A 14050-nucleotide genomic window follows, 5' to 3' on the forward strand; every position below is an offset into this window, starting at 1 on the left:
CTCTATTTTTATATTCTTCTAGTACAACAAATTACTTTAGAACATTTTAATTCCATTCCCACTCTCCACGTCAATCTACATATAATTGTTGTTGTGTATTTTAATTTTGTTTTTTTCTTTTTTAAACCCTAGAAATAATTACTATTATTTTGTACCTTTTATGTTTGTTTAGACTTAGTCTTTTTTTTTTAACTTCTGATTTACTCTCTGGAATTATTTTCCTCTTGCCTCAAGTACATTCTTCAGAAATTCCTTTAATGACAGCTGGAGGCAAGAACTCTCAGTCTTTGTTGTCTGAAGCGTGTTTGTTTTGCCCTTATTTTTGACAGTTATTTTCCCTGAGTATAAAATTTTAGGCTGACCGATACTTTCTCTCAGCACATTGAAAATCTGTTTCCACTGTTTTCTGGCTTCCTTTGTTACTGTTAGGAAATCAGCGTAGTTCCAGCCATCTCTTCTTCAAACCTCATCTGTCTGTTCTTTCCAGTGAGTTTTAAGAGATTCTCTTTTGATGTCCTACAGTTTCACCATTATGTGTGAAGGTGTGAATTCTTTCTTAATTATTTTCTCCGGGATTCATTAGATTTCTTCAGTGTGTGGATTGGTGAATTTCACCAGTTCAGCAAACAATTCAGCCATCATCACTATGAACATTCCCTCTGCCCTATTCTCTTCTATTTTCTCTCTGTAGCATCGTTTGCCTGTTTAATTGCATGCTGGCCTGTCTTTCTCAAATCTCTCATCCAGCTCACCAAGTAGAAGTCACTGGGTTCTAGATCTCCCTTCACTGAGGGAGTGCCCTTTGGGGTTCGTGGTGAAAGTCCCCCTATTAGATGCTCCCCTGAACCAGCCATTGCCTTTGACTCTCGTTTTCATGTCAGAGTGGCTTGGAGAAGCAAAGCTCTTCAGGGATAGTAAGATGTCCCAGAATGACAGCCAGCTGCCATCCTCACTCACCTGTCTGGGTTTCATCCTTCACTTTGCTCTGCATCTGAGAAAGCTCATTTTCTTGCCTGCTCACCCATGCTTTTCAGAAAATATATGTAATATCGTTTAGTATTTTTAGTTGATTTCAATGGGAGGATGAATAATCTAAATACCTGAAAGAGAAGTTTCTTTAGATTTATTTGGTTAGTTTGTTCCTGTTTTTATTTCCGTTTCCTGAGTTAATGGCTCCCTTTAGAGTTATTTTTCTGTTTATCTTTGTCTCTTTTGTCTCTGTTTCATATTGTAGTCTTTTCTCAAATGTGAGTTCTCCCTGATTGTCTTTTCATGTTTAAGGATAAATCATCACAAAAGCTACCTGAAAGTTCCATGTGGTGAGTGAGGGTCATGACTGCAGGCTTCACCTGAGGTGACAGAGCGGGACAGGCTGCTATGCAGAGGGAACCCTAAATGCCAGAATGCAGGGATTTTCCTCTGGAGATGTTCTAATCTTTAGAGAAGAGCCCTCTAATTACACACTGGGGAAGAGAGACTTTGAAGTGTGGGTTTCTGAATTAGGGGGAAGTGATGGGATGATGGCAGAATCACTTGTCTCATATTCATGTCATGCCCTACTTTCAGCCCCACAGCCCCATTCCACGTAGCTGAAGTTTCTGAAGCCGGACCTCCTCGAGGTGCTCCAGGCAACGTGTGAGCCCACCTCACCTATAGCGTCTCTGGGATTGTGTTGACTGCGGATGTCCTGCCCCAATGCATCCTTCATCTCTCTCTGCCTTCCAGAGATTTGTTGAAATTTCTTGTCGCTGATACTCCTACTTTGAAGGTCTCTATGACATCGTGGTTTAATTAGGGGTTGCAAAATGAGAGGACGTCTGTGGTCTATGATTTATGTTAATCATTTCCCACAATGGTTAGCATAGGGCCGGTTTGCTATCTTGACTCTGAAATCCCTGATCTCTTGTTAAGTAGAAATAAAATATAATAAGAGAGAATGTGCAAATGACTTTGACATATTTATCCTTACACAGAATGATTTGTGGTCATTCACAACTTGGAAAGAGAGAAACTCAAATACTAATTTCAAGTTGCTATTACTTTAAAATAAGGAATAATAAAAAAACGATTGACCTGCTAAATTTCATATAAACAGTTTAGGCTTTTTAAGCTCCATCATCAGGATTCTAAAAGCAGAGATAGGCAGAACAACCTGCACCCACTAACGGCCCTGGTCATTTTCCTCAGCTCAGGACAGGGTGTGAGTGTCCTGAATTAGGCCTCCTCTCCAGGTCTGAGTCCACTGTGAGCACCGCCCCACACAGAGTGGGGGACGTGGACCTTGCATCTTAACCTTTCTGTCCTGGGCCGTCACCACAACTCAATGTGATAGATAAGACAAAAGGTGAAGGTGATGAGGCAGGAAATGGTGGTGGAGACAGGGAGGAAGTTTGCTCTGCAGAGGTAAATTTACAAAGACCTTTCTTGTTTTTGTGGAAGGTTCTAAGAAATGGGCTAACATCATTGCAGACCACATTCTTCCTGAGGACCCTGCTGTGATGTGTGAGAATCATCCTCTGGTCTCTTTACCATATAATTTCTAGTAAAGTGGTACACATATTTTGATATGCATGAGAAGGTGGTTCATAGGTTGAAAAAAAGGTGTCAAATTGTGAAGCAGAAACAGGAAATGCACAAAAGAGCAGAAATTGTCAAAAATCAGCTGCAAAGTCTTTGAGGCTTTGAGCTTCAAGATGTGCAGGCATAGACCTCATCTCTGGATGGGAAGAGAGACAAATTCCTGTTGTCAAAGGGTGTGGACATCGGTAGAGTGCTGACTGGTGGCCAGTTGTATAATCATCCTACCATGACCAATTATCTGACTTACATTCAGTTGTACCTAAACAGCTGCAGGTTTCAGCTTTTTCAAATGTTAACTTGCATAAAATAGCGTTCATTCATTTTAAGTGTACAGCTTGATGAGTTTTGGTAATTTTACAGAGATGTATGACCACCACCTTAATCAACATACAGAACAGTTCCATCACCTAACAATTTTCCTCATGGCCTTTGGAATCAATCCTCTCCTCCATGTCCCAAGCAACCAGTAATCAGCTTTCTGTCACGACAGTCTTGCCTTTTCTAGAATTTCACATGAATGTAACCTACAAGATGTAGTCTTCTGTGGTTGATGTCTTTTGCCTAGCATTTCTTTTCAGATTCCTGCATGCTGTGGCATGTTCATTTTCTTTTTGGCATGTTCATTGTTCGTTTTCTTTGCTGACTAGAATTCCATGATATGTGCATTAGTTTCCTTGGGCTGCCATAACAAAGCACCACCCATTGGGTGACTTATGGACATTTATTCTCTGGGTTCTGGAGGCTAGAAATCCAAGATCAAGGTGTCTGCAGAGTCACTCTCTCTGCGGGCTCTAGGGGCGAATCTGTTCTTAGCTTCTTTCTTCTTCTTAGCTTCTGGTGTTGGCAGCAATCCTTGGTGTTCATGGACTTGTAGACCCATCACTCAAGGACTCTTCCTCTGTTGTCACACGGCATTCTCCTCTTCCTATGAGGACACTAACCCTTTCAAGATTAAGGGTCTATCCTCCTCCAGTATGACCTCATTTTAACCAAGTATTTCTCCAATGGCTCTATTTTCAAATGAGAACACATCCTGAGGTTCCAGGAATTAAAACTTTAATGTATCTTTTTAGGGGATAAAATTTAACCCATAGCTGTATGGAGATACCAGAATTTGTTTATTCATTCACCAATTGATAAACATTTGAGTGTTTCCAGTTTCAACTATCAAAACATTATAACAAGCATTCATATGCAAGTCTATGTTTTTATTTTTCTTAAGTAAATATCTAGGAGCGGGCTTCCTGGTTTGTGTGTTTAACTTTATGAGATACTGTTTATTCTTTTCCAAAAATGTGGTAACTTTTCGTATGCTTGTTTGCGATCTATGAAAGCCCGTCTCTGCCAACATTTGGTATTGTCAGTGTTTTCAACTTTAGTCTCCTCACAGGTGTGTAGTGGTATCTCATTATGCTTTTAATGTTCATTTCCCCAAAGATTAGTCAAGTTGAGCATTTTCCATGTGCTTATTGGGCATTTGTATATCTCCCTTTCATAAAACCTTTTGTCCCTTTTCATATTGGGTTGTTTGATTTTTTATTATTTGTAGGGATTCTCTCTATGTTCTTGATACATGTTTATGTTTGATCTGTTTTGCAAATAGTTTCTCCCAGTCTGTGGCTTGCCTTTCATTTTCTTAAGTGTGTCTTTAGAAGAGCAAAAATTTGAATTTTGATAATGTCTATATTTTCAGGTTTTTCATTTGTTTTTTATTTTTTTGTCCTGTTTAAGGAATCTTTGTTTAACCCAGTATCACCAAGATTTTCTTTTATATTTTCCTCTGGGAGTAGAATTGTGTTAGCTCTTACGTGTAGGTTTAAGTCCATTTGGATCTAATTTTTATGTGTGATGTGAGGAAAGGATTCAGGTTTATTATTGTCCACACAGATATCTAGTGATTTCAACACAATTTGTTGAAACAACTGTCTTTTCTCAATTGTGTTACTTTGGCACCTTTGCTGTAAATCAATTGATTTAAATATGGGTGTGTTTCTGGGCCGTCTATTCTTTTCCATTGATCTCTGTGTTATCCCTTCACCCACAGAACATCCTCTAGATTATTACACCTTTACAGTAAATCTTGATATGAGGTATCGTAAGTCCTCCATTTCCTTCTTCTTTTTGAAATTGTTTTGCCTATTGCATGTCATCTGCCTTTCCGTGCAAATTTTCTTTTTCTTTTTTCCTTTTTTTTTGAGGAAGATTAGCCCTAAGCTAACAGCTGCCAATCTTCCTCTTTTCACTGAGGAAGACTGGCCCTGAGCTAACATCCATGCCCATCTTCCTCTACTTTCTACTTGGGATTCCTACCACAGCATGGCTTGCCAGGTGGTGCCATGTCCACACCCAGGATCTCAACCGGCGAGCCCTGGGCCGCTGAAGCAGAAAGTGCACACTTAGCCGCTGCGCCACCAGACTGGCCCCCCGTGCACATTTTAAACTCAGCTTAGCAATTCCTTTTAAAATATTGTGTTAGGATTTTGATCAAGATTATATTGAACTTATAGATCAAGTAGGGTAGAATTGCCACCTTAACCATATTGAGTGTTCCAATCCACAAACACTGCATTTACTTAGGTCTTGATTTCCTTTTGCGGTTTTCAGTGTATCGGTCATGCACATCTTTCATTAAATTTATTCTTAGATGTGATATTCTATTTTAAATTGTATTATTTTTAAAATGTATTTTTTGATTGTTGATTGCTAGTAAATAAACATACAATTGACTGTTTTATATTGACCTTGTATCCTGCAGGTGTGTAAATTCACTTACTAGTTCTACTGGCTTTTTAATAGAGTGCTTAACATTTTCTGCATACGTAATCACGTCATCTGCACATAAAGACAGTTGTACGTCTTCCTTTCTAATCTTTATGCCTTTTATTTCTTTGTCTTGTCCTGTTCAATGGCTTGGGTCTCCAAATAATACTGAAGAGACATCCTTGCCTGATGCCTAATAGTAGGTCTAAAACACTTAGCCTGTCACTGTTAAGTATGATGTTTGAGATAGGTTTTTCCTAGATGTCTTTAATAAGGTTGAATAAGTTCCTTTCTATTCCTAGTTTGCTGAGAGGTTTAATCATGAATTGAAGTGATATTTTATAAAAAGCTTTTTCTGGAGTGATTAAAATGATTACAGATGTTCCTAACTTATGATGAGGTTACATTTCAGTAAACTCATCATAGATTGAAAATATCACAAGTCAAAAATGCATTTAATACACCTAAGCTACTGAACATCATAGTCTAGCCTAGCCTACCTTAAACGTGCTCACAACACTTACATTAGCCTATAGTTGGGCTAAATCATCTACACAAAGCCTATTTTATAATCAAGCGTTGAGTACCTTGTGTAATTTATTGAATACAGTCATGAAAGTGAAAGCAGAATGGCTGTGTGGGTCCAGTGTGGTTGCAAGTGTATTGGCTGTTTATCCTGGTGCCACTGCCCAGCATCACGAGGGAACATAGTACCGCGTATCACTAACCTGGGAAATACCAAAATTCAAGATTCTAAGTACAGTTTCTACTAATGCCTATTGCTTTCACACCATGGTAAAGTTGAAAAATCTTAAGTCGAACCGTCTTAAGTCAGGGACCGTTTGTGTATGTTTTCTTCAATCTGTGGATGGTGAATTATGTACATTATCAAATGGTAAACGAAGTTTGCACACTCAGGGTTGACCCCACTCAGTCATGATATAGCATTTTTATGTATACTGGTGGATTTCATTTGCTAGTATTTTTAAAGGATTTTTGTGTCTATTTTGATTAGGGATATTGGCCTGTAGTTCTCTTTTCTTGTGATGTCTGCATTTGTTTTTGGTTTCACGACATGTCTGCCCTCATAAAATGAATTGGGATGTGTTCCCTTCTCTTTCATTTTCTGAGTTTGATTGATATGATATATATTTTTTCCTTAAATATTTAATGAAATTTACCAATGAATTCATTTTGCTCTGGATTTTTCTTTGTGAGAAGGCTTTAAATTACAATTTAAATTTATTATTTGATATAGTGCTTTTCAAATTTTCTGTTTCTTCTTGAGTCACTTTTGTTAACTCGTGCTTTTGAAGGAATGTGTCCATTTTATCATTTGAGTCAAGCTTATCAGCATAAAGTTTCTCATTACAGTGCATTATTTCCCTTTAATGTCTGTGAGATTGTGGTGATGTTCCCGCTTCCATTCCTGATCTTGGTAATTTGTATATTTTTACTCTTTTTCTCCATGTAGGTAGAGGCTTTTCAGTTTTCTCGGTTATTGTCAAAGAATCAGCTTGTGTTTTCATGATTATTTTCCTGTTTTCTATTTCAATGATTTTTTCCCCGTGTTATTTCATTCTCTTTACTTTAGGTCCAATTTGCTGTTCCTTTTCCATTTTCTAAATGTAGTATCTCAGATAACTAGACAGGTGTGCCTATTTTGCTTTAACTCTAAATTAATTAAAATGAAGTAAAATTAAGAATCCAATTCTGCAGTCACACTCATTACAGTTCATGTGCTCAAAAGCCCATGTGGCCAAAGGTTATCATATCGGACTGCACAATACAATTCCATCATTGCAGAAAGTTCTATTAGAGCTGCCAGAAGAGAGGGTGCCCAGTCTCTTGCAGGAACAAGTTTGAACAGCTCCTCCCCTCACTTCCTCTCTCCTCTGTCGTCTCAGTGTCCTGGCTTAGCACCACCTTCAAAGTCAGAGGAGTGAGCAGGACCCAGATTTTCCAGGTAAGAGAATAAGGGTGTTTGTGGGTGGGTGGAGGGTTGCAAGAGAATGTGTGATTTGGTGGAGAGGGGACCACTCCCCTGGGTCTGTATCTACCCTCCTGGCCGACTTACTCTCAGAATCTATTTCCTGTTGGTTCCTGTTCCCCGTCTTTGCTGATTTTAGGCTGTAATCTGTTTTCAAGGCTGAGCCTCACAAATGAACGCCTCTTGCAGGGTCAATGTTCAGAGGATACTTGTACAAATAAATGATTCCTTTGACCATTTATAGAATTTATAAGCAAATGTGAAGCTTTCAGGGATTGAGATGGGTGAGTGGGTGAGCTGTGTGGGGAAGTTGGAGTGGTCCTCCCTGGAGAAGTGTCAGAGGGCTGAGGGCTGAGTGCTGAGCAGGAGTGTGCTGGCACTGGCTTGGAGCAGGAGTGCTCCCGGGGGAGGGAGCGGGGCCGCAGGGGTCTGGAAGTTGGAAGGAGCTTGGGGAGCAATGAGGAGGCCAGTGTGGTGATAAAGCCTTTTGAGAGAGAGTAATTGATCACGCAGGGTCTTAGGACCATCCAAGGACTTTCAACTACTTTTTTAAAAAAGCAATAGAAAGCCATTAAAGAATTTAAACAAGAAAAGGAATCAAATTTTAGTTCTAAAAAGGCATCTGATCATAGAATAGAAAAGAGATTGAAGATGAGATGATCAGTTAGGAGCCTGTTACATTGCAAACAAATGACAGTCGGTTGGATTAACATGAAGATGAAGAGAAAAGGATAATTTTGCATTCTTTGGAAGTAGAAGCAATAGGGTTTGGAGCTAGATGGATGAGCAGGTAAAGACAGAAGAGTTGTAGGTGACCCCAAGATTCTGCCTGAGCCACTGGCTGAATGGTGATGCTGTTTGAAATGGGCAGTGATGAAGGTGGAGGTGGAGGTCAAGGGTTCCGTTTCTGCTGAGCTCTGTTTGAGATGCATGTGGAATTGCCGAATGGAGAAGCTGCATGAGGTATAAAAGTTCAGAGCTCTGAGGAGAGTCTAGGCTACAGGCCACGTATAAATGGCGTTCAAAGCAGTAATTCACTGAATAGAGTGGGGGAAGGGCATGCACAGCCAGTGCTGAGGAAGCACGTGAAGCATTTATGTTTGTGTAAAGAAAGAGGAACAATCTGAAAATGGAGAGTTGAGGAGACATCTTGGGAAATAGGGGCAAGAAATCTAGTAGCAAGTTTATGGAAAAAAGAAACTGTTGGCTACAGGAGGTTGCGGTTTCCAGTCACTCTCCGTTTCCCTAAAATGACATAGTTATGTTTCTTTATCTACAGGAGTTCAAACTACAATGGCAGCCCGATACCACAGCTCATGTTCCAACCCCAGCGAACCCAGGAGCTGCCGTGGTGAGAGGGTGCCCTGGCTCCCCAGGCCAGGAGGGTTCCTGTCTGAGCAAGAGCAAACCATTTGCAACCTCCTCTCTCATTTTCTCTTCGTTCGCCCTGCTCTGTCATTTCTCCCTCGACCCTCTATGCTTTCTCCTCATGATGCAGTAGAACAGCAAAGAAGAAGAGAGGTAGAACTATCTGGACTGATCCCAGGCTCGATGAGGGTTCTGATGTCCTACTTCCCACTATGTGGACACACCAAGCCAGGTGGAGCCTCTCTGGTTGATTTTCTGCCCCTCTCTTCAGCCTGGGAGAGGACTGGGAAGGAGGAACGTGGGAGTAATTGATTCCTCATTCAGGTCCCTAATTTCCCTGCTTCTAGTGGCCGCACTATAACCAACAAGTTCAACAGACAACCTCATCCAGTTCTGTCACATAATCTCCTTCTACTCCCTTAGCCATGGAAATCAACCACAATAGTTGAGCTTTTGCTGGTTTAGCAAACCACCCCACAATTAAGTCACAGAAAACATCAACCGTTTAGTTGGCTCTCTATTTTGTGGGTTAACTGGGCAGTTCTTGGGTCTGGGTCAACTTGGCTTAGCCAGACTCACTCATATACCTGTGGTAAGCTAGTGGTTCAGGATGCAACTGGATAATTTTTCACGGCCTCATGGGCATGTTTGGTAGTTAGCAGGCTCTTGGCTGGGCCAGGGTGACAGAGATAAGTGGACCTTGTTTCTCTCATCATCAGAGAGGCTAGTCCAGGCCTCTTCATGGGGCAGTTGCAGAGTTCTGAAGAACAAAGGGAAGGCACGCCAGAACGCATCAGCACTTTTGAAGTCTCTGCTTACATCACGTTTTTACTTTCCTATTGTCCAAAACAAATCACAGCCCAGGCAGATTCAAAGGCTGGAGAAATATGCTCAGCATTGTGATGGGAGGAGCTGCAAATCCACATCCCAGAGAAGCATGTGTACAGAGAGATGGGCATCATTCAGGGCCATATCTGCAATCTATCGCATAGATCGTCATCCACATGCTGCCCACATTGGCAAATTGTTGCAGTGTTGGAAGTGGCCTTTGGTGCCCTTTGTTTCACCTCTCATGATTTTCCTACTCCCTCTCTCTATAGCCAACCAGAGCCCTCAGCACAGCCTTAGGTTGGAGTCTTCTACGGTGATGATAACCAAATAATAATCTGAAGTCCTGCCCACATTTTTCCTTAGATAATCTTAGCCATCCTGCATGCAATATTCTCAGCTGCTGGAAATTTACTTCTCTCACTCCAGGATTCTGGCTGTCAAATGTGGGAAATTCTACTTTAGGGATGGTTTTGTGAATCTCTGGATTAGCTAAAACCTCAGCATAAAGTGTGTAGGGATGGGGATTAGCTACAGATTTTGCAGAAGCCAGAGTGGCAGTTTCTGCAACATCTCTCTTCTGTTTGTTTGATATTTTTAAAAGATTGCTCCAATTACAGAATAGACTGAGGGGGCAACAAGGAAGTAGAGAGACCGGTTAGGAGACAACTGAGGCATGGGTGGTGATGGTAGCTGGGGCTAGAATGATGGTCTTCAAGATGGAGAGAAGATGGATGCAGCCAAGGGAACTTACTAATGGGTTGGGAATGGAAAATAAAGGAAAGAGAGGAATCAAGAGCCATTCCTAGATTTTCTGTCTGAGGAAGTGAGTGAATGTTAAAGTATCTCGAAAAATCAAAATGGAGTTAATAACATTGTCTGTAATGTTGTGATATGATAATGTATGCATTTCCTCCAAGCAGAAATCAATGGTTGTAACACAGGATTCCTTATGCAGGAACCAATCTTACTCGAGGGCTACACTGGGACGGTCTACCTTCTTGGAGAAACAGGCTCTCAAATGCATTCATCAGTTGCCTTCCGTCTGCTCCCAGTCTGTGCTTAACAAATCCCCAGACTCCAACTCTATAGCCACATTAAAGAGCTATGCGGAGAATTACCGAATACAAATACAGAGAAAGCCATAGAGATTATTTGTTGTCTGACTCAAGGCACAATTATTTGGGAGACATAGTTTCAGTTGACATGTTATGCTGCTCTGAAATTAACTTTCAACTTCCCCAGAAAGTGGAATATGCTTAACCAATGAAACTAAGAAAGTATAACTCTACTGATGTTAATCGGTATGGTTTTTTTTCCATTTGTTAACTATCAAAGGATTTTATAGTAACTCCAGAGAACTGTCATGTATTTGCTGGCTATAATTCTTCCACCTCTTAATTTAAATATAAAAGCTTCACTAAATTTCTATCGATATATCTAGCATTGCCTCTTCCTGATTTGCTAAAGCTAAAGTCGTTAACTTTCGATGTTCGGTGTTTTGTTCTCCTGTGGGTCATAATCCTTGAAAAAATGGTTGCATGTGTGAAATATAAAGGGACGATGGGCTGGATACCCACCTACCTGACTTCTTAATGGGAAGAAGAAAAGTCCCATTTTGGATAGAAATTGGGGGGAAAATAATCTCCCACTGCGATGTCCCCAAGTCAGATTTCGTGTTGCTTCCTGCATTATCTTACGAGGAACAGCTACCAGCAGCAGCTCAGAGTTCACTTCTTGAGCCATCCTGTTCCCTCCTCTGTGGGCTACTTAACTAAAAAAGTCAGAGTAAGAACCTCAAGGGAATCCTGAAAAGTCCTTGGGCCTTCCCTAAGCACTGCAAGAGGAACATCAGGCCCACAGGACTTTCTCTAGAGTTCCTGTGAGTGCACACATAACTGAAGAGAGAGGATGCTAGTGGGCAATAGTGGAGGGTGCCCGTGGGTGGGGATCCTGGGGGAGAAACAGCTGGAGGTGCATCATAACACTGCGACTTTTGTTCCCTGTTGTCTTAGGGCTTGGAGACCAAAACCCCAGAGATTTGCAACTGAGACTTGTCTTAGTGGGTAAGACTGGAGCAGGAAAAAGTTCAACAGGGAACAGCATCCTTGGTAAGAAAGTGTTTAATTTCGGCCTTGCAGCAAAATCCATCACCAAGTCCTGCGAGAAAGGGAGCAGCTCATGGCACGGGAAAACAATTGTTGTTGTGGATACGCCTGGCGTTTTTGACACCGAGGTACAGGATGCTGACACCTGCAAAGAGATTGCTCGCTGCATCCTCCTGACCTCCCCGGGGCCTCATGCTCTGCTCCTGGTGGTCTCGCTGGGCCGTTACACGCAGGAAGAGCAGAAGGCCACTGAGAAGATCCTGAAAATGTTTGGACACAAAGCTAGGAGATACATGATTCTCTTATTCACCCGGAAAGATGACTTGGAAGAGACCCACTTCCGCGATTACCTAAAGGTAGCTCCAAAAGTCATTCAAGAGCTGATGAAGGAGTTTGGTGATCGCTACTGTTTGTTCAACAATAAGGCGACGGGAGCTGAGCAGGAGGCCCAGAGGGCACAACTGCTGGCCTTGGTTGAGCACGTGGTGATGCAGAATGAGGGAGGATGCTACACTAATGAGATGTACCAAAGAGCAGAGGAGGAGATTCAGAAACAAATCGAAGTGGTGCATGAACGTTACAGAGCAGAGCTGGAGAGAGAGAAAGCGCTGATAAGAGAGGAGTACGAAGAGAAAATCAGAAAGCTGGAGGATGAGCTGGAGCAGCAGAAGAAAATGGCACAAATGGAGAGGGAGTTAGCTGAAAGGGAAATTGTCTGTGCCTCAAGGCAGCGAAATGCCAGAGAAGAGGTTGAGAGTCAGAATGGGATCCTTGAATTAATCTTTGGAGCACTGAAGATTGCTTCCTTTGTCATCTCCCAGCTGTTTAGGGAAGATTAAGCTTAATGAAAATCTGTCAATAGTTCTTGCATATTTTCAGGTGGCCCTGCCACTCATTCCCCAAAGTCAGAGCACGCTGGTCTCTGTCTCTCAGGACTCAGGAGTGCAGTGAAGTTAGCTGTTGGCAGTTGGTAGATGTTGAATCGATTTAACAGGGAGGGACAAATTCTCAATTTGTGAAACTCCAAAGCAGAAAGTATTGATGCTCCCTACCTTGTGAATTCTTTCCCAGAGACATGGAGAAAAGGAATGCAGGAGACCAGAGAAGATGACCTCGAGCTCTCTCTGCTCATCCCTAGTAAAGATTTCTCTCTAGATTCTTTCCAGACTGGCAGACAGTCACGCCCTGGGGCTTTTCTCACTTACTTTCCCTTTAGGAGGACAGTGAGTGAGCAAAAGCAGTGCTCTGCGGTACTCACCCATGGAGATGCTTAGAGAATTCTTTCTCCATGCATGTAAATGTATTTAATTCCGTTTTCACAGAAGGGCTCAATTTGTTCCTTATCGTCTCCCCATTGAAGTGTCGATGAAGAGTTCCTGGAAGATGGATCTCTCAGAACTCAATTAGGTGAAATGCCAGAAAGTGAGAAAGACAGAGACTCAACAGATAGGACAAGAATGTTTGGTGCATTTGGATGCATCTGTAGAAACTCTGACCAACTTCAAAGTGACCAATTTGCTGAATAACCAGTCCTCTCCTTTTCTGTGAAACTAGCTGCTGCACCCCCACCTCCATAACCCCACAGCTTGAGTACTTACTGCTTGGCGGGTCACCTTCACACTGCTGCTCCCACCCAGTTGAGTTATTTGCTTATTATTACTATAATAAAGCTTTTCTGTTCTCTCATATTTGTGCACAATTGGAACCTCTTTTTTTTTTAATACCACTATTCTGCTACTTCTTCTAAGAACACGGGGATGAATTTCACTTTTTCATAAAAGTTCCAGAGGATTTTCGAGCTAGTTTTGGTCTACCCTCCAGACATCTCTCCTCCTTTTCCCTGGAAGATTGGAACCACGTTCTCAACCCTTCTGCCAGTCAAAGACCACATTCTCTTTGGTTTCGTTCATTATGTGCTGATAGAAATTATGTGTAACCAAGGTTTCTGAGACCTGAGTGGTTTTCCTGGGGCAAAAATTCCCTTGAATATTTGGACAACAAGAGTTGAAGTCCCTGTCCCTTTGTTACTTTTCCACGGGGTACCCCTCACCTGATAACTTCTAGGATTTCCCAAAGCACATTTCCATGTTCTACCAACATGTCCTGGTGGGTATATGTGGCTTATGCCAACTTGAAATTGGCTTGTCCATGCTCCAAGCCATTTGCTCAGAATAGGACATAGACCTCTCCCTTATTTCTCCAAAACAAAAATGAGTTTGTTCACTTAATAAAAGTTAGCAAAGGCTCAAGGGTAAGAGAAGGACTACAAAGAGATGCTCCCAATTCCTTTAGAAATAGTTCCTCTGAGTGAGATAGATTTGGTTTCACTCTTCAGAATGTGGGTGCATTTTGTGTCTGTTGTTTTCATCATTGGAGTATTAGCCAAAGTTGGGGGATACAAATCTAACATCCTATT

At 41.6% G+C, this 14050-nt stretch overlaps 1 protein-coding gene across 2 annotated transcripts; it reads left to right on the forward strand.

The window, feature by feature from the left end:
* The first annotated feature begins 7144 nt into the window (after positions 1–7144).
* LOC123284099 (GTPase IMAP family member 4-like) lies at positions 7145–13320 on the forward strand. 2 transcript variants are annotated; one of them, XM_070515773.1, is made up of 3 exons: positions 7145–7306; positions 8610–8681; positions 11542–13320. In XM_070515773.1, exons 2-3 carry the CDS (start codon positions 8624–8626, stop codon positions 12471–12473), a joined length of 990 nt encoding a protein of 329 aa, XP_070371874.1. In that variant the 5' UTR covers positions 7145–7306; positions 8610–8623; the 3' UTR covers positions 12474–13320. The 2 variants fall into 2 exon arrangements, with proteins under 2 accessions (XP_070371874.1, XP_070371880.1); XM_070515779.1 differs by having other exon boundaries at positions 7235–7306; positions 8610–8930.
* Positions 13321–14050: the final 730 nt, after the last annotated feature.

The sequence above is a fragment of the Equus asinus genome, chromosome 1, assembly GCF_041296235.1.
Source record: "Equus asinus isolate D_3611 breed Donkey chromosome 1, EquAss-T2T_v2, whole genome shotgun sequence".
In the NCBI taxonomy this organism is placed as follows: domain Eukaryota; kingdom Metazoa; phylum Chordata; class Mammalia; order Perissodactyla; family Equidae; genus Equus; species Equus asinus.